Source organism: Magnolia sinica, chromosome 10, assembly GCF_029962835.1.
Source record: "Magnolia sinica isolate HGM2019 chromosome 10, MsV1, whole genome shotgun sequence".
Taxonomy (NCBI): domain Eukaryota; kingdom Viridiplantae; phylum Streptophyta; class Magnoliopsida; order Magnoliales; family Magnoliaceae; genus Magnolia; species Magnolia sinica.
The window spans coordinates 20,473,897-20,492,480 of record NC_080582.1 but is presented as its reverse complement, the minus strand read 5'-3'; the positions used below and the strand labels follow the sequence as shown (position 1 = coordinate 20,492,480).

The 18,584-nt window shown below is 38.9% G+C and overlaps 1 protein-coding gene across 2 annotated transcripts in view; it reads left to right on the top strand.

Annotated features, from left to right (window-relative positions):
- The window catches only part of LOC131258139 (protein ACTIVITY OF BC1 COMPLEX KINASE 7, chloroplastic), a 137,726-nt gene that overhangs the window by 30,499 nt on the left and 88,643 nt on the right, over nucleotides 1–18,584 (top strand). For both annotated transcript variants that reach the window (XM_058259248.1, XM_058259249.1), the window contains one exon: nucleotides 10,576–10,663. In XM_058259248.1, coding sequence (XP_058115231.1) covers nucleotides 10,576–10,663 — 88 coding nt within the window. The remainder of the gene's footprint in view (nucleotides 1–10,575; nucleotides 10,664–18,584) is intronic.

Genomic DNA, 18,584 nt, shown 5'->3' with positions numbered 1-18,584 from the left:
TACACTATTACAGTACTAAGTAAACTTTGTTGGGCCCACTGCGAATGTACATGGTTTATCCAAACTAGCCATCTATTTTTCCAGATCATTTTAGGGGTTGAGCCCAAATTTGAAACATATCCAAAGCTCAAACGGACCATACCGCAATAAACAATAGGAATAATGATTTCCACCGTTGAAACCTTCATAGGGCCTATAGTGATGTTTATTTTTCATCCAACCTGTTCATAAGATCACAAAGACTTGGATGAATGAAAAGAACAAATATCCACTTGATCCAAAACTTCTTTGGCCCCTAAGGATTTTTTAATGGTAGACATTCAGTTCGCACTATTTTATGTGGTGTGGTCCGCTTGAGCTTTGGATATGCTTCACTTTTTGGGCTAAAATCATAAAATTATATGGTAAAATGAATGGATAGAGCGGATAAAATACACGAATTATAGTGCGCCCCACAGAGTTTACTCACGACGTCGTCCGCTTCCCACCACCCTGCGAAGACGTCGCAGACGCTCCTCCAACTCGAGTTGTATGAACGGTTCAAAATTAAATGGGCCCCACAGGAGTGTATTTATTATACCTATACCGTGCATGCATTTGGAGAGATCATTTTAGATCAAATGAGTAATATCCAAAGCTCAGGTGGCCCACACCACAAATAACAGTGGGGACTGATTCTCACCGTTAAAACATTTGTAGGGCCCACCATAACGTTTATTTTTCATCCAATCCATTCATTAGGTCGCACAAATCTAGATGAGGAAAAACAAATATCATATCGATCCAACACTTTTGTGACCCCCAAAAGGGTTTCAATGGTAGACGTTCAATCTTCCACTACTGTTTTCAGTGTGGTCCACTTGATCTTTGGATCTGTCTTATTTTTTGGCTCAAGCCTTACGACGAGCTCGCCAAATGGACGAACGGTTTGGATATAACTCATACCTCATAATGGGACCCATAGAACTTGGTGACGTCAACACACTAGTCGGTGGTGTGCGGTACACCACTCTATTCCAAAAAAAGGGCCGGACGCCCTTTTTTCCCAAGCAGAGAGGGTTCCGGCCCCAAAATATCTCCGAAATCTCCGAAATCTTCGGATTTCAGCGAAGATTCTCCAGATTTCGACGAGGATTTCCCCCGATGTTGCCCAAATACTCGGATTTCTTTAGATTTTGACGGATTTCTCTCCCAAATTGGAGATTTTGTTTGCACTAACCTACGAAAGAAGCTTCGATTCGAATGGCCCACCAAATGGAAGCTTTCGATGATGACGATCTCTTGTACAGGTACTGAAATCTAGTTTCTCTCTCTCTCTCTCTCTCTCTCTCTCTCTTTAAATTCTACTAGCGTGAGTGTATGCATGCGTAATATATATATATATATATATATATATATATATATATATATATATATATATATATATATATATATATATATATATTGTTTACTTTCTTGGTCTCTTTCGAAGGATATCGTGTCGTTGCACTGCGATACCGATAATATCGGCTGATAGTATCGATATTATGAACACTGTGAGTATAAGTTGGACGCCACCGTAGGGGCTGTATGGTCTTGAGTGTGTCCAGGGTCTCACCTAATCGGCTTAAATACACTATTACAGTACTAAGTAAACTTTGTTGGGCCCACTGCGAATGTACATGGTTTATCCACACTAGCCATCTGTTTTTCCAGATCATTTTAGGGGTTGAGCCCAAATTTGAAACATATCCAAAGCTCAAACGGACCATACCGCAAGAAACAATAGGAATAATGATTTCCACCGTTGAAACCTTCATAGGGCCTACAGTGTTGTTTATTTTTCATCCAACTTGTTCATAAGATCACAAAGACTTGGATGAAGGAAAAGAACAAATATCCACTTGATCCAAAACTTCTTTGGCCCCTAAGGATTTTTTAATGGTAGATGTTTAGTTCGCACTATTTTATGTGGTGTGGTCTGCTTGAGCTTTGGATATGCTTCACTTTTTGGGCTAAAATCATAAAATTATATGGTAAAATGAACGGATAGAGTGGATAAAATACATGAATTATAGTGGGCCCCACAGAGCTTACTCACTACGTCATCCGCTTCCCACCACCCTGTAAAGACGTCGCAGATGCTCCACCAGCTCGAGTTGTATGAAGGTTCAAAATTAAATGGGCCCCACAGGAGTGTATTTATTATATCTATACCGTGCACGCATTCAGAGAGATCATTTTAGATCAAATGAGTAATATCCAAAGCTCAGGTGGACCACACCACAAATAGCAGTGGGGACTGATTCTCACCGTTAAAACATTTGTAGGGCCCACCATAATGTTTATTTTTCATCCAATCCATTCATTAGGTCGCACAAATCTAGATGAGGAGGAACAAAAAAATATCATATCGATCTAAAACTTTTGTGACCCCCGAAAGGGTTTCTATGGTAGACGTTCAATCTTCCACTACTGTTTTTAGTGTGGTCCACTCGATCTTTGGATCTGTCTTATTTTTTGGCTCAAGCCTTATGACGAGCTTGCCAAATGGATGAACGGTTTGGATATAACACATAGCTCATGATGGGACCCACAGAATTTGGTGACGTCAACACACCAGTCGGTGGCTCCATTCCAAAAAAAGGGCCAGACGCCCTTTTTTTCCCAAGCAGACAGGGTTCCGGCCCCAAAATATCTTCCAAATCTCCCAAATATTCGGATTTCGGAGAAGATTCTCCAGATTTCGACGAGGATTTCCCCCGATGTCGCCCAAATACTCGGATTTCTTTAGATTTTGACAGATTTCTCTCCCAAATCGGAGATTTTTTTTGCACTAACATACGAAAGAAGCTTCGATTCGAATGGCCCACCAAATGAAAGCTTCCGATGATGACAATCTCTTGTACGGGTACTGAAATCTAGTTTCTCTCTTATTTTATTTTATTTTATTTTATTGGAAAATGATGCTGTCTGCGTAATTTTTTTTTATTTTTTTATATTACTTTCTTGGTCTCGTTTGAAGGATATCGTGTCGTAGGATTGCGATACCGATAATATCGGCCGATAGTATCGATATTATGAACACTGTGAGTATAAGGGAACTAAGTCATCATGGCATATTTGTAATTTTTTTTTCTCCTAATATAATAGAGTGACATAGGGGAGGCGTCACTACCTCTCTCTCTCTCTCTCTCTCTCTCTCTCTTACCCCCCTGTCACTCCCTCTCCTCTATTCTTTTTCTCTGTTACTCCCTTTTCCGTCTTTTCTTAATAAACAAGGTTTTAAAATCTTGGGTGCTATTGTTCCTCTCTTCATCTATGCGATCTCCTCTTCTTTTTTTCATTATCTTCTTTAAGGTGAAATTCTAAACTCTTCAGGTCTGATTTCCTCTCTTTCTCTTTCATTCATTGTCATTCCACTATATGGTGGGATGTCTTCTTCCTTGTGAGTGGGAATGCGGCCCACTTCTTATGAAACCAATTCTCGATGGTTCAAAGTGGATTTTTGTACATCAACAACCATATTTGGAGAATATATGTTCCCATGAAAAGTGTTGATGTGGGTGAAATCCATTGCGAAGATCATTAGTTGACATTTGAAAGCATTGTTAGGTGAGTTCGAGTTTCACTCTTCCCTTGATATTTGATCCTTTTCACATCTTGTTTAAATGGAGATAAAAAGTGATGCCAAATATAGTTTTTGACTCAAAATGAGCTAATGAATCTTCAAATCACATCGACCAAGCTTAATGGTGCAAGCTATCTACAATGGGCTATGTCAGCAGAAGTTTTCCTCACAGGAAAGAGAAAGTTAAAAGTATTTAATGTCTGCAAAGCTTGATGAAGGCTCCACATGGTATGATGATTGGATTGCTGAAGATGCTCAAATACAGACTCTTATGGAATAGCATGGAGCCAAATATTAGTGCCAATGTTATTTATTTCAAAACAACAAATAAATTGTATGGGACAACTGTTTAAGCCTGTGCAAGCCCATATTCTTGGAGGTTGTGAAATTCCTTCTACCAAGGAAGCCTTTGTATGTGTTCAACGTGTGGTCAATGTGCCCACCCCAAGTTTATCTTGTTCTGATTGATCTGCTTTAGTTTCTTCCTCTGGTAGAGGAGGTGGTGGAAATCATGGTGGTGCTGGTGGTCGTGGCCGTGGTAATGGTGATCGTCGGTTTAGTGGTAGAGATTCAGGGTGAGGACATTCTAATGCTATAAACCCTTGGGAGGTAGAGGTACAAATTTTGATGGCAGTCATCGTAGAAGCTGCAGAAATTGACAATGCACTCATTATGGTCTTTTGGAGGCTCAAACTAGTAACAATGTGAGTACTTTATGGACTACAACTGAGAAGGAAGCTCATTTATCCGAGCTGCGAAATAAATAATATCGACCAATATCATCGATAGTTTGAACACTGACCAAAATAACCCATGATTTTGTAACAACAACAAAAGGAAACTCCATTTAAATGAGCTCTTGAATTTGGAGATTGATTGTTTAGCATTCATTCTTTCTGAGAGTTTATATTGTTTGTTTTCAGATTGTGTTTTTTCTGGTGGTTCTTAACTCTCTGCTTTGTGGTGCATTTGCTTCACCTTCGGAGGAAACATCTTTATGGATTCCTAAAAATAACTGGGTTGGAACCTCATTAAATTGGTTTTAGGAAAAAAAAAAGAAAAAAAAAGAAGAAAAAAGAGCATCTTCATGGGATTCCTCTTGGATTAAGTTATCTAGGTCTTGCATTGGGCTTTTTCTTAATTATTTTATTTAGTGTTCTCTTGTATTTCTTGAACTGAGAGGCCGTGTTCCCTTTTTCTTTTTTTTTCCTTTTCTAGTGCTGCAATGAAATCTTTATGATGATATCAGGGAACTCTTAGATTCTGAGTATTGCTTATAGATTTGTATTTTGTTAGTTACTTTTAGAGAATTGACTGCCTATCAATATGGAGTTCTTGAACTTTGGCTATGCATGAAACTTTTTATTTTTTCTATGTTTGGATTCGAGAGTTTGACCATAGTTACTAGGAAACTCGTTTTTCCTATCAAATACAAGCATTTCTTGATTCTTCTCACCCGCATTCATTTCATGCTACACTAGAACAGTTGAAAAATGAGAATTTCAATATATATGTTTCTCTTGTTGCTTCTGCATCCCTTTCTCTGTTTGGTAAATATGCTATTGAAACAATTATAAAAGAAATTTATAGTGTCATTAGGTTAGTCTCTATAATGCCCAAAAAATCGACTCTAGTGTACATCGCATGGGATTCGAGTTCTGTGGTGTTAGGAAATTAATGTAGGGGCATTTTCACACTAGGCTCGAGTGGGGTTGCCTATGGGGTGCAGGGGCACACTCTGGGCGGGTGGCTCGTGTGAGGCGGTACCTATGTGATTTGGGGCCCATGAGGGGGGGTTCGGCCGAGGTCCTAACCCATGAGATGTGGGGCCTGGGCTATGATATAAAGGGATTGATTCGCCATGCTTTAACAGTTCGAGCTTTTAGAGCAAGTGGTTAATTGTCCTGCATCAAATTGGTATCAAAGCGGGAGGTTTCATGTTTGAGACTCCTCACCGGGGGTAATTAATGCATGGGCATTTTCACACCGGGCTCAAGTGGGTTTGCTTGTGGGATGTAGGGGCACACTCGAGGTGGGCGGACCGTGTGAGGCAGGCCCCACCCATGTGAGGCAGGTGGCTCGTGTGAGGCGGTACTCATGTGATTTGGGGCCTATAAGGGGGGTTTGGCCGAGGTTCTAACTCATGAGATGTGGGGCCTGGGTTATGATATAAAAGGATTGATTTGCCATGCTTTAACAGTTCGAACTTTTAGAGCAAGTGGTTAATTGTCCTGCATCAGAAATGTACTTCCTGCCTTTCATATGTCATATGCATATACATTCACGAAGGTATTCAATCACAAGGATAACACCAACCACACCAAAATTCTTATTCCATTTAATAAAAAATATGTTCAATTATTTAAGTCTACTTCTCACTTAGAAGGGAGCTTATTACAATCATTCTCAAATCAGTTCAAATCCATGACATGAGACATAAAATAAAGATAAACTAGATGCATCGGGCAATATAAGCCCACGTCGCTCGCAGTAATCATCACTAAGGAGCTTGTTGCCCGTCTCCTCCACCTGTACGTCACATGCACTATCTATATGGTTGGAGAGGGTCAACGTCCCACCCATAGTGATAGTTTTTTCCAAGATTAACAATTTAAGTAATTCATCATAGCAAAACAATCCATGGGTCCTGATATTCTCGCATTCCATACTGCAAATGGAGTCCGTTATGCACAAGCAACCTACATGAATGCATGCCTTTACACGTAAAACTCATAAACTAGTACAGTGAGTGTAGCAAAACGCATAAGCGACCACCGGATAATGGAATTATTCATAAACCCGACATGCTTCTCATCCCATAACTATGGAGATAATGATGGTGTGTCCAATGCTACCATGGATTTATGTGAGCACCCTTAAATGACATTACACATGGATTAGTAGATTTACACAACATGATTTGTTCATCATCCGACTAATCGCGACATCCAAATCCCCAGAGTGATGTACCATGATAGTTCGAATTACATGCATCGAAGTGTGATACCACTGCTGCTCCAAGGAATCATGCGCCAAACAAGAGGATCACTACCCAGAGCACATTACGTTCATGATGTATAAACAAGTCACTAAGTTGTGAGGCTTTAAACACATCACATGCATCAATAGAATTAAATTAAACCATGAGGGTTATGGAATCCACATGCACATGCCCAAGCCATAAGAGAAATAAGAAGAATAGCAGAAGGCTAACTCAATAAAATAGAATAAAGAAAGAGTAGCATAAGCTAAATCAATACATAGAGTGGAAACACGCATCACTCTTAAAGTCGGCGAATGATAAGGCTTGAATCCAATATTCTTCATAAGTTCATCAAAAGTCCAACAGTGTTTTTATGGACAAATCAATTTGGAATTTAAATAAAAGAAACCCCAATAGGGTAGAAAGTAATCAAGATACGTCAAAGTGCATAGGAAAAAAAAACTGCAATTTCGGGTCAGACTGTTCAACTCGGTAGGTCCAAAATTAGGGTTGTACATCGAGCCGAGTTGAGTTGAGGTGGGTCAAGCTTGGCTTGGCTCGTCCGTGCTCTCCTCGAGTTCGAGCTAGAGCTCGAGCTCAGCCTCGAGCTTACCATTGGAGCTTGGCTTGTTTGCTAAACCTTTCGAGTCAAGCTAGTGAATCGAGCCGAGGCGAGCTTACCCCGAGTCGAGTTGAGTCGAGTCTACTCCCAACCTGACCCAACCCCCAAATCAAATATTCAATTAGTAATATATCTCATAAAGGTTGTAACGGTCCATGACGAGGCAGATATAGGTTTTTCAGTTTTTTGTTCAATAGAGAGAGAGAGAGAGAGAGAGAGAGAGAGAGAGAGAGAGCAGCCGTAACGGCCATTATAGCCCATGTCATAAAGGCAATGGTGATGGCTGTTACAGCCACTGTTACCGTTATGGAATACCTTGATTTGAAGGCCAATGATCAAATGACTAGAGTGGTTTAAGTTTTATTTTATTTTAATTTTTTTAAATATAATAATATTAATATAATATAATATATATTCGAGTCGAGCCGAGCTGGGTTTGAGTCGAGTCAAGCTCTACTATGTTTAAACTTGGCTTGTTTTCAAAACGAGCTGGGTCATATGAAGCTTGGCTCGTCTCGAATCGATGTTTGAGTCTAGTCAAGTTGAGCTAGATCGAGCCAAGCCGGGCGAGCTTTTCGAGCTAGCTTGGCTTGTGTACAGCCCTATCCAAAATGTCCAAAAGTGGGTCCCGATGTCCTAAGGTTTAAAATATGGAATTTAAATAAGATTATTATAAAAAAAAAAGACCCTTAAGGTTTGTCGATCTAAACATATGGTCCAAAAGATGCACGAACTATGAACCGTTCGGAGCCCGAACGCACGTAGTTTCGCGGAGTAGGTGTAGTTTTGTGATCCATACCACAAAATCTGTCCAACATGATTAATGTCACATATTAAACATAATTCCCACATAACAAACCATTCATAACAGATCAATAACTTAATAATATGAAAATCGCAATAACAATCAAGTTATATGCAGTTATATAACAAAAATATGAGAAACCATGCATAAATTAATCTTAAATTGAAGTAAGCTTAAAGGAATCCCTCACCTCAGATCGTGGGTTTTGTTAGGGCTGATCCAAGGGAGAATTTAAAGCCTAAAATAAAAATTCAAGTTTACACAGTTTAGATTACACGTGTATGGTGTAGATCCAAACTAGGGTTTCGATCGAGCATTCTAGAAACTAGAAAACTAAAATTTTCTCTACATCACCTAAATGTAGGGCCGACATACCTTTAATTGAGGAGGATGAGGAAGTAGAAGAAAACTCATTTTGAAGAGGTGGGGATGCCCACACCCTTGTCTCTCTCTTTCTTTCTCCCTTTCTCTCTCCCTCCTTCAAAATGCAAAAGGGGGTTGGGTGTCCAGCCCTTCCTTCTTATTGAGGAAGCCTAGGGCAGCCCCTTTGTGTGGTTGAATGTGGGAGTAAGTGTGGTCCACTTATTGTATTCGGGATCCAAAACGTTCACGAAACTTGGTTTTTTGATCCCTTTCCAAGGTATATTTTTGTGTAACCATCAGACCATCCTAGGTCCACTTTCCAACCGAGGGTTATCCACCCTTTCGATGTAGATGGCCCACCTAGGTTGTAGCTCACTCAGATTTTTGATATACTAGTTAGTTTCGACGAAGTGGTGCTAGTGCACGGCGTGGATTTGACACTATTCATGAGGGGGCCTCCACTTTGAGTGGCCGGCCAGCCCTTTGGATGACTTCACATGCCCAAGGGCTGGTTTGTGTGTCAACCCCCTTTTTGAGTTGAGGCGGAACTCGATTTCTGTCTCGTTCGTGTGGTGTTTCCACCATCTGATGCGTTGTCTTGCACAGAACGACAACCAAAGATATAATTTTCATGATGGGTGAACACCTAGGATGTGTTTTAGACCATTCATGAGATGTATGGTCCATCCTTGATGATCGGGTCCCAAAATTTCTACAAACTCGCAATAGAATGATCCTGACAATTACGTGAAATTTCATCACGAACGGACCATGGGAAATGGTCCAACTTGACATCCTACTCCAAGTTACATAGGGCTTAAGCTAACCAGTTTTAAAAGGATTAGGAAACTTCTAATTAGGTGGATTTTGAACTAAAATAAATTGCTCTCCTTAATTTCCATGATCAGCCCACGAAGGGTGCGATCCAAGACATTCATTAGATAAAGTCCATTGCCCCGACTCTAGGAACATTAATTTTATGATCATGGGACACTAAATGAAGGATTGAGGGGCTGATTTGTTAGTTTGGGTATTTTGATGATGATCTAAGAGTGGAGGTTTGGTTTGCACTGTTAAATCGTGGCCAATAACTTAGGTATAAATTTTGGGTTCGATCGGATCACCAGAAGTGGTCCGTTTAATCATTCTAGGTTTAGGTTAATGTGAACTGTTATAAGTCTCGGGTCACTTTGGAAATCACATTTAAACCTCTGCATTCATAATTCCAACAGTGGGTTTAGGGTTTATCAACGTGGTGAAGAGAATGGTTGGTTTACCTTTGGGACCATATTTCCCAATTGGCGGGTACGATGAGTTGATGTGCTAGATCTCCATGATCTAGTGGTCTATTTGAGATTTTGGTTTTATGGAATTGTTCCTTTAGCTATTCTACACTAATACCACTATTTACTTCCGAATAGATTATTATTATTTGGATAGAAAATGTGATGGGTTCATAAGGACAATTTCTTAATTTTTGCAATTTATGCTCGTATTCGAAAGATAGCTTATTTTGATTGGAATCTATGTTCTGAGCAACTTTCATAAAAACGTTCCTTTTAATTCCTAACAACGAAGGTTATATAAGCCATCTTTCATTCTGGCGGAAGTAAAAACATCCTATAGCACATTTAAGCGAAAAAATTTCTATGTAATAATCTGGACATTTCCAGACTCAAGTATGGGAAATCCGGGTTATTACAGTCTTGCAGGCTGATTCTTTGAACGAGGAAAAAAATAAAATAAAAATCTATCTGCAGTTTCCTTAGTCTCATTGTCTGATTCTCATTGTCTAATTCCTTAGATAAAGGAAAAAGTCAGTTTTCTTCTGACATTGTCATTTGCTTGAAAGTCGGATGTGAAAATCTAAGGCACATTTTTGCAGTAGACCTGCCATCCTGGTTCCAGTTCATGCTATTCTGTAGCGCAAAATGTTTACCTATCCTTGTTCTATGTGTAAGATGAAAATCTAACATCTTGTTTATATAAATCACTGTATCCTGATTCTGCAAGTGACAACAAGCATTTTTTGTGCATTCTAGTGGAGAATAATAATAACACTATCCTAAATTAGAATTAACTTTTTATTTATCTAATGTTATGTTTCAGAATTAATTGTTGGCCACACATTTGCTGTAATGAGCTTCTCCGAACATTTTATTGATTTGTGATTTCGTGATTGCTGACTTTAGGTACATCGAGCTACTCTACATAGTGGAGACAAAGTGGTTGTGAAAGTTCAAAGGCCTGGTCTGAAGAAACTTTTTGACATTGACTTAAGTAAGTAATTCTGATCCTTCCTATATTTGTATCGAAGATTCATCATCATTGTCATCTAAACCTTACCCCAACTGATTGGGGTTGGCACATGAATCCTATTCTGTCATTCCACTCTATCAAGGGCCATAACTTCAGTTAGACCATAGGTAAATAGGTAATCAACTCTGTTCTTACTATTTCCCCTCACATTCTTTTGGGCCTTACCCTTGTCCATTTAGAGCCTTCAACTTGTACCAACTCACTCCTTCTAACAGGCATAGTTCTCAGTCTCTTTTGCGCATGACCAAACCATCAAAGTCTACTTTCCCTCATTTCATTACCTATTGGTTCTATTCCTAAGTTCCCTTGAATGCATTCATTTCTATCCTTCCTTGTCTTGCCACTCATACATCTCAACCTACTCATTTCAACTACACTCATCCTGTGAACATGTTCAACTGCCCAGCATTCTATCCCTTAAAGCATGGCTGATTGCAATCAACTAGTTGATTGCAATCAACCTATGTAATAGACTATTAGATAGCACTTGATTGCAACCAACCTATGTAATAGTCTATTACATTGTGCTTGTGGGAGTTTTGTGCTCTCATTTCCACTCTCAAGCTTGGATAAAGGAAGGTTGCATCAGGTTCAGCTGGTATCAAACTTATGCCATAACTTCCATCATGAATCTGAACAATTGTATCAAAGATTAGAAAGTAATATTACAAACTCAGAAATAATGGTTTCAACTTTGCCCTTTTTTCAAAAACTTGTTTGGGCAAGTTTTGAAAAACTGGTGAAAGGCATGGTTTTGGGGGGGAAAAACTACCCCAATTTTTGTTATATGGGTAAAATAATCACCATAATCACTTTTATAACTCAATAGAATTTGTTTCCTACCACACATTTTCTTGGGGTTGTGTTGGATGTGATCATTAATGCTGTTGGAAGCACTACATTTTCACCCTAATCATCAGTTAGATAAGCAAAGACATGCTTTAACTCTCTCAGCATTTGAACAGAAATCAAGACAGGGACAGATAATCTTGCAAAGCTCCAGTTTTTGTGGTTGCCCCATACTCACCAGCACAATGCTTGAATATTTATTCTAGAGAAAGAAAAAGTTTGGTGGACATCCAAATGCTAACATACCTAACAATCTTTTCAGTTTTAGCAAACTGGCTTAACCAATGCTTAACAAAGAAGAAATGTTCGATAAGGTGTAACTTAATTGACAACTTTTACAAAGACTAGTGGGTATGGCACGTGTCACGTACGTTTAGAGATGAAGTGATTTGCGAGACATGGGGAGAGGGTTGGAATGGAGGGAAGGTGAACGAGTTGTACGAAGGAAAAGGACTGAAGTCCTCCATACTATCATACAATTTTATTCATTTCTGTTCCATCCGCTCCATCCATATGGTGAGTGTCTTGACGTTAGGCCTTTCAGTGAAATATCTGCCCAATCTACAACTTAGCTAGGCCACGCCACAGTGAAAAAATGGAAAGGACTCCAACCACAGGTTGCTCACAATGGTGTATCTATTCAATCTAGCCTGTTCATTAGGTGCTAACCACCAGGAAGAAGAGATTCCCAAAAATAAGATCGATCCAAAACATAGCCAGGCCACAACGTTTATGCTTAGAGGCTTTAGTTGTAATCTAACATTGTTCCTTGTATTTTGGACCACTGAAGTTTTAGATTAGGCTGGGTTGTGGGATGTACGGTGAACATGAGGGGCTTTAGCTAGTGGACAGGGTGGATGTGAGGCAAACAACATGGTAGGAAAATCTCTTCTTGTACCCACCTTTTACAATACATTATTGTAATAGAATGTTGGGAATTGGTTTTGATGGGATTTACATGAAATCTACAGTGTCCTATTTATTGGTAGTGGGCAAAATCTCAGGCTTCTGCGTGAAGCACGTGGTAAGGCTTGCAACAAATGACCTAAATACCCTTCTCATTCTTCATCAACCCATCCCTATCCTTTAATCATACTAAGATAAAAACCCTAGAAAAGCAATTGGGGTAGAAAAGTTTGGCCCTACTATTGGTTTTATTGATTATAGAAATGAGGACATAGTCTTTTGATAATAATCCTTGCAATCACCAAGAATCTGGATCCGAGGTGTGATCATCCATGACATGCTCCATCTACAGCGGGGCTCACGAATTTTGTATGGAAGTATGCATCATGGTTCTAAATATCAATACAGGAGGGCATATCGGTTTGGCAGAAAAACGAAATGATATGGGCATGCGTATTAGGGTTAAGGGTCCACCGGAGCCCAACCTGACCTCAAGAAGATCCTACTTAGGACCTAAACCAATCTAAATTTAATCTGTGGAGCCCCGAACTCGACCCAACCTGATCGACCCAATCCAACCTAAATAAATGTGATTATGCCTAACCAGTCTGACTATACTTGAATTTTCCCAACTTGAATTCAGATTGGGTTTGCGTTTTTCAACCCGAACCCAACCTAAGGACCTTGACAACCTGACTGAAACTCGGGTTGGGTTAAGTCATATTTGGGTTGACCTGAACACAAGTTGTGGTGCTATTGCATATTGATATCGAACCATATTGCCAGTATTGGTTGAAATTTTTTTAAGCTAAAGAATAAGGAAAATATCATGAAAAGGGAAAAATGAGATATTCAAGATCTTTATTATTATTATTATTATTAATTTTGTATTTTTGACATGTATCTAATGGTTTATCAAACCATTCTTTGATAAAAATGTTGCATGTCAGCTTGACTTGTTGGAAGTCAATCGAATGGACCATAATCAAACACAAATCAAGCATGATTTGGTGAATTAGGTCACAATTGCATTTAAAAAAAAAAAAAGAAGAAGATGAAAACATGAAAAACAATGATGATTACCTTTTTTTTTTTTTTTGATAATGGTCTATTCCTCATTAATTCATCATATCCCACTCAAATATTTTGTTTTGATCCCTAAAATAGGCCTAAATTTAGTCTAAAATAACTTTTAAAGCTTTCCCCATTGTTCAAATGAAAAAAGAAGCTGAAAATGAGAGAAAAAAAAATGGAAAAAATAACAAATTTGGGTCTTTGTGGTCGTAGTAGCCCATACCCGCCTATATCGGTGCTGATGCCTGCTATATGAGCTAATGGGGTCCAAAATTTTGAAGAATGACTAAATTCAGTCATGTATCGCATTTCCTAGATAGCCTTTAAAGATGCAATATGTTTATATTGGTTGAACATTATGGCTTTTTAAAACCCTGGTGTGCATCCACATTGGCAGTCCTACTTTGGCAATGTATTAAATATTCCTTCATGTAAATGGAGTGAACTAAGAATATATTCTAGATCCATAAAAACATAAAATAAAAGGGAATCAGGACATGTTTTATGGATTTTTCTTTAAACATGAGGGAGAAAGCATAAAAACCTATTCTTTATCGATGTGAAAGGGCTACGATAAACCTAAAGTGCTCCCAAATGCTTCTTTAAAAAATGTTATAAATTTTAACATAAAAAGGGGTTGCACTAACACGTGCCCCCAAATACTCCTTCCTCCAAGTATATCACTTTCTCATGTGTTTCTCTCTCTCTCACATTATATGAATAAATCATATACCACACTAGTAACCTCACTGTATCACATTGAGATGGATTCTCCATGGTAGCTTGGAGGATTTGGGTAGCAAAGTGTCTCACCTTAACGATACACCCTGGATATCTCATTGCAAATAGTTATGACGTAAACTCTCTCCTTCTCCTCATTAGATTTTCCAAAAACTCTATAGTATTGAAAGTTGCAAATAAAGGTCAGGAGAATAAACACTAATATAACTTCATTGAAGTAAGTAATAAGGGATATGTACAAATAGAAACTGAATCAAGCACTAGTTTTAGAATTTTTGGTTGGCTCAAAAACGCTATGTGTGGACTCAAGCAATCTCCACGTACGTTGTGCTGACTATACTAAGTTTTTTAGTTGTTGGGCGCTTGGCATCACCATTACCATTTTATAGTTTGGTGATATTGCTGTTATTGGGAATGATGCGGATGGTGTTCAAAACTTGAAAACTTTTCTAGGTCAGGATTTTGAAATCAAAGATCTTGGTCTGTTGTGCTACTTTCTAGGAATAGAAGTGGCCATATACAAAAAGGGTGTCGTCATCTCTCAATGAAAGTATGTTCTTGATCTATTGCATGATGTTGATCAGTTAGGAGCCTGACTGAGTGATAATCCGGTTGAGCAAAATCATTGCCTCTAGGCTAATAATGGAGATTTGTTGCCAGGTGCAGGGATGTATCAGCAACTGGTAGGCAAACTTATCTCTTTGACCATTACTAGACCAAATATTGCTTATGAGGTTAGTATTGTCAGTTAGTTTATCTATGCATGGTCTTTGCTCAGACCATTTAGAAGCTATGTATTGTATCTTGTGATATTTAAAAGGAACACCTAGAAGATGTTTTTTTTTATATTCAAAGCATGGTCGTCTTTATGTGGAGGCATACTTGATGTTGAGTGGGCTAGATCTCACACAGTTAGATGATCTATTACTAGTTTTTTCACATTGGTTGGTGGTAATCTTGATAGATTGAAAAGTAAAAAGCAATCAATCCTTACTCGTTCGAGTGCTGAGATGGAATAGTGTTGAGATGGAATATAGGGTTATGGCCCATGGTGTGTGTGATCTACTATAGTTGAAATCTTTTTTAATAGATTGGGTGTTTTCGTTAATCTTTTGATGAAGCTCCATTGTGATAACTTTGTAACATATATCTTCTAATATGTAATATCATGAGCAGATGAAGCATATCGAAGTGGATTGCCACTAGTGTTCAAAGTATTGGTATCATTACTAGTTTCACTAGTTGAGGATACATAAACAATATTGATATCCCTCATAACCGGAAATGTTGGGAGACATGGAGAAAATGGTGGATTTTTTTAAATAAAACTTCAGGAGATGCTAAAATACACACTTGCATATTTAGGAATAAAAAAAATTGCAAAAAGAATGCATACATAATAAGTTTCCATTCAATGGGGGCCTAAAAGCATGTGCTGTCGTAAGAAATCAATCCAACCATCCCATTTGTCCATCCAATCATCTGACCTTTCATCCAAACATTCATCGATATTTTAGAATATCGATAACATGGTATTTCGCTGAGAAATCGTCGACAATTGGAAAGGAAATGAAAGATTGTGGTCTTGATCTTGCCCACATTGTGATAATGATACTTTGGTCGACAAATTGAACATTGTATACAACCATGCACCCATAAAAGAATTTGAAGTGGATTTTTTTTTTTTTTTTAAAATTTTAAATAAACATATTTTTGTTGATATTGATGCATTGGCGATATTATCAAAATATCGCTATCACATTGGCGATACAAACAACACATGAAATTTACACTGTTGAAAATATTGGCAATACATTGGTGATATTGATACATTGGCAATACAAGCGACACCTGGAATTTTTCACAGTCGAAAATATTGGCGATATATTGGCAATACCTGGAATTTCTGATAGTAGCAGTGTTATCAATATTGCTACCAATGTCATCGGTATCGCTGAGCTAGAGATACAGATATTATTGGGGACACTTCGAACAATGATTGCCACCTCATTCGAGAGAGTTGCTTACAAAGTGGTTCAAATTTCATATTAAAAAAAATAAATAAATCTAATGATCAACTTGTTGGCTTTCTCGGCATTAGTTGTGAATTTGTGATTATCTCCATCAAACTTGTTTCAAGTTGTGCATGCTTGATATCCATTGTCAACTTGAGGGGGACTATTGTAGAATGTCTATATTCTTGTGGAGTCATGGGAGTATCATATTGCTCTCTCTCTCTCTCTCTCTCTCTCTCTCTCTCTCTCCTTCCTCTTCTTTAATTTTACCGTGTAAGCTTATAGTAATTGGAAACTGACTTGTCTCTCCAACAATCGTCCTTACATTTGTTATCGCTTCCTCTTACATCTTCTTAATCATGTCAATACATCCTATTGAGACTCTTTTCTTTCCTAACACCCACCAAATTGTCTCTACGGACCCTACCGTATGCTTTCTCCAAATCTGTGAAGACCATGTGGAGATCCTTCCTTCTCTTTCTATATTTCTCTATCAATTTTAAGTCGCAATAAGCTCAATGGTTGACCTTCTTGGCATAAAAAAAAACTAATCTTTTGATACGTTCGTCTCATGCCTTCATCTTTGCTCAATCACTATCTCCCGAAGTTTCATAGCATGATTAATAAGTTTAATCACATGACAATGCAGCTTTGTATGTCTTCTTATTCTTATAAATGGGTAGCACAATATTGTAAAGGTATGGGACCACTGAAATGATTCCAACTCAAATCAATGTAGAAGGCCCGAGTTTCCATTTTTATATTAAAAAAGGTACCATGCTACAAATATACTCATTCTAATCATGTGATATAAGTGTTCTCTTCCTCTTCTCTAATCTTCTTGTAACGTCCTGAAAATCGAGGGTCGAGTAGAAGTCCAACTCCCGAGTTCTAACGCATCACTTATGCAACATATTTAATGATGATTAAATGTTGTCTGTAATAGTGCATAAAACATGAATAAGATTAAGCCAAATCAGCAAAACATAATCTAAAGACAATTGTACTATGCAAGCGGAAGACTAAAACGAGTATGTATAACTTTATAAACCAGTTTAGTTCCTCAAAGTATGTGTGCATTGCCAGGTCAATAATTACATGTATTGATTCAAATTACAAAATGTCAAAATGTAATAGTCCACTATAAGTTCAACCTTGAAGCCCCGCCGATCAGAATGGTCTAAGTATACCCGCCAGAATACTGCATATAGGAGAAGGCATCCTCATCGTCTACGAAGTCCGCCTCCGCCTCATCAGTTGGGTCTCCATCTGCATCTAAGATAGAGTCTGGTTGGTGTGTACAACACCGTCCCGTAACGTGGAAGTGAGTGATCAACTCAGTGGAACAATAAAGCAAAGGTTAGCATGTTATCAATTCAATCAAGCAGTAATGATAAAGCAATACAATCAAACATTCCTAAGTACTCTGGTTAATGCTAGAATGGTATGTATAAATGATGCATGCCCTCGCCTGCACTCCCTCTGCGATCCTTTTCTAGGTCGCGCATGTCAGTCACTTCCTCAGTGCTCTGCCCAACGCCAAACGGCATATGCAGTGCGATGCATGAACATGATTACCAAGTTCTTATTAGTCCTTTTTATACAGCAGGATTGGGAAGCCAAGGTACCTCCCTTATATCAATTCCCAAACGATGATCCAATGTAGGGTTGTTAATCTTAGTAAATCTCATACGATGTTACGGTTCTAGGTTGCTGCAAAGGGCTCGTCACCTTATCAGTGCAGGCCTAGTGTACTCCTGTTGCTACGTAAGGGCTCGTCGCCGCTACGCAGTCTTAGCGTACGCTCGAGGTCACTACAAAGGGCTCATCACCTTATCAGTGTAGGCTGACAGCTCGAATACAGTGTCCCATACCACCGTATTCGGCTCACGAGTCTGGGTTGCTCACTGGTCACTACGGGGAGGCTCGTCACCCCAGCGTAGGCCGACAGCTCGACCACGGTATCCCATACCACCATGCCCGGCTCATGAGTCTTAGCGGATCGAGGTACCAAGGTTTAAAGGGATTTTCACTGGTGAGTTTGGTACCCTAGATTCAAGCAGTAGCGTCCATACATGGTGAACATACATCGGGTCAATCAGGTTACTTGACGAGCTCGACTGGTATGAGCGCACGTTGAGTTGATCGACATGAAGTGCGTAAACACTCTGTGTGGCCTAACCACTGTCGATAACCCAAGTACGACTCGGATTCATCGATCACGTCCTATGTGGTAAAATCAACCTCAGCCACCTATTCAATGCCTGTTACCAATTGCCTGGACTATTCCGTAGTCC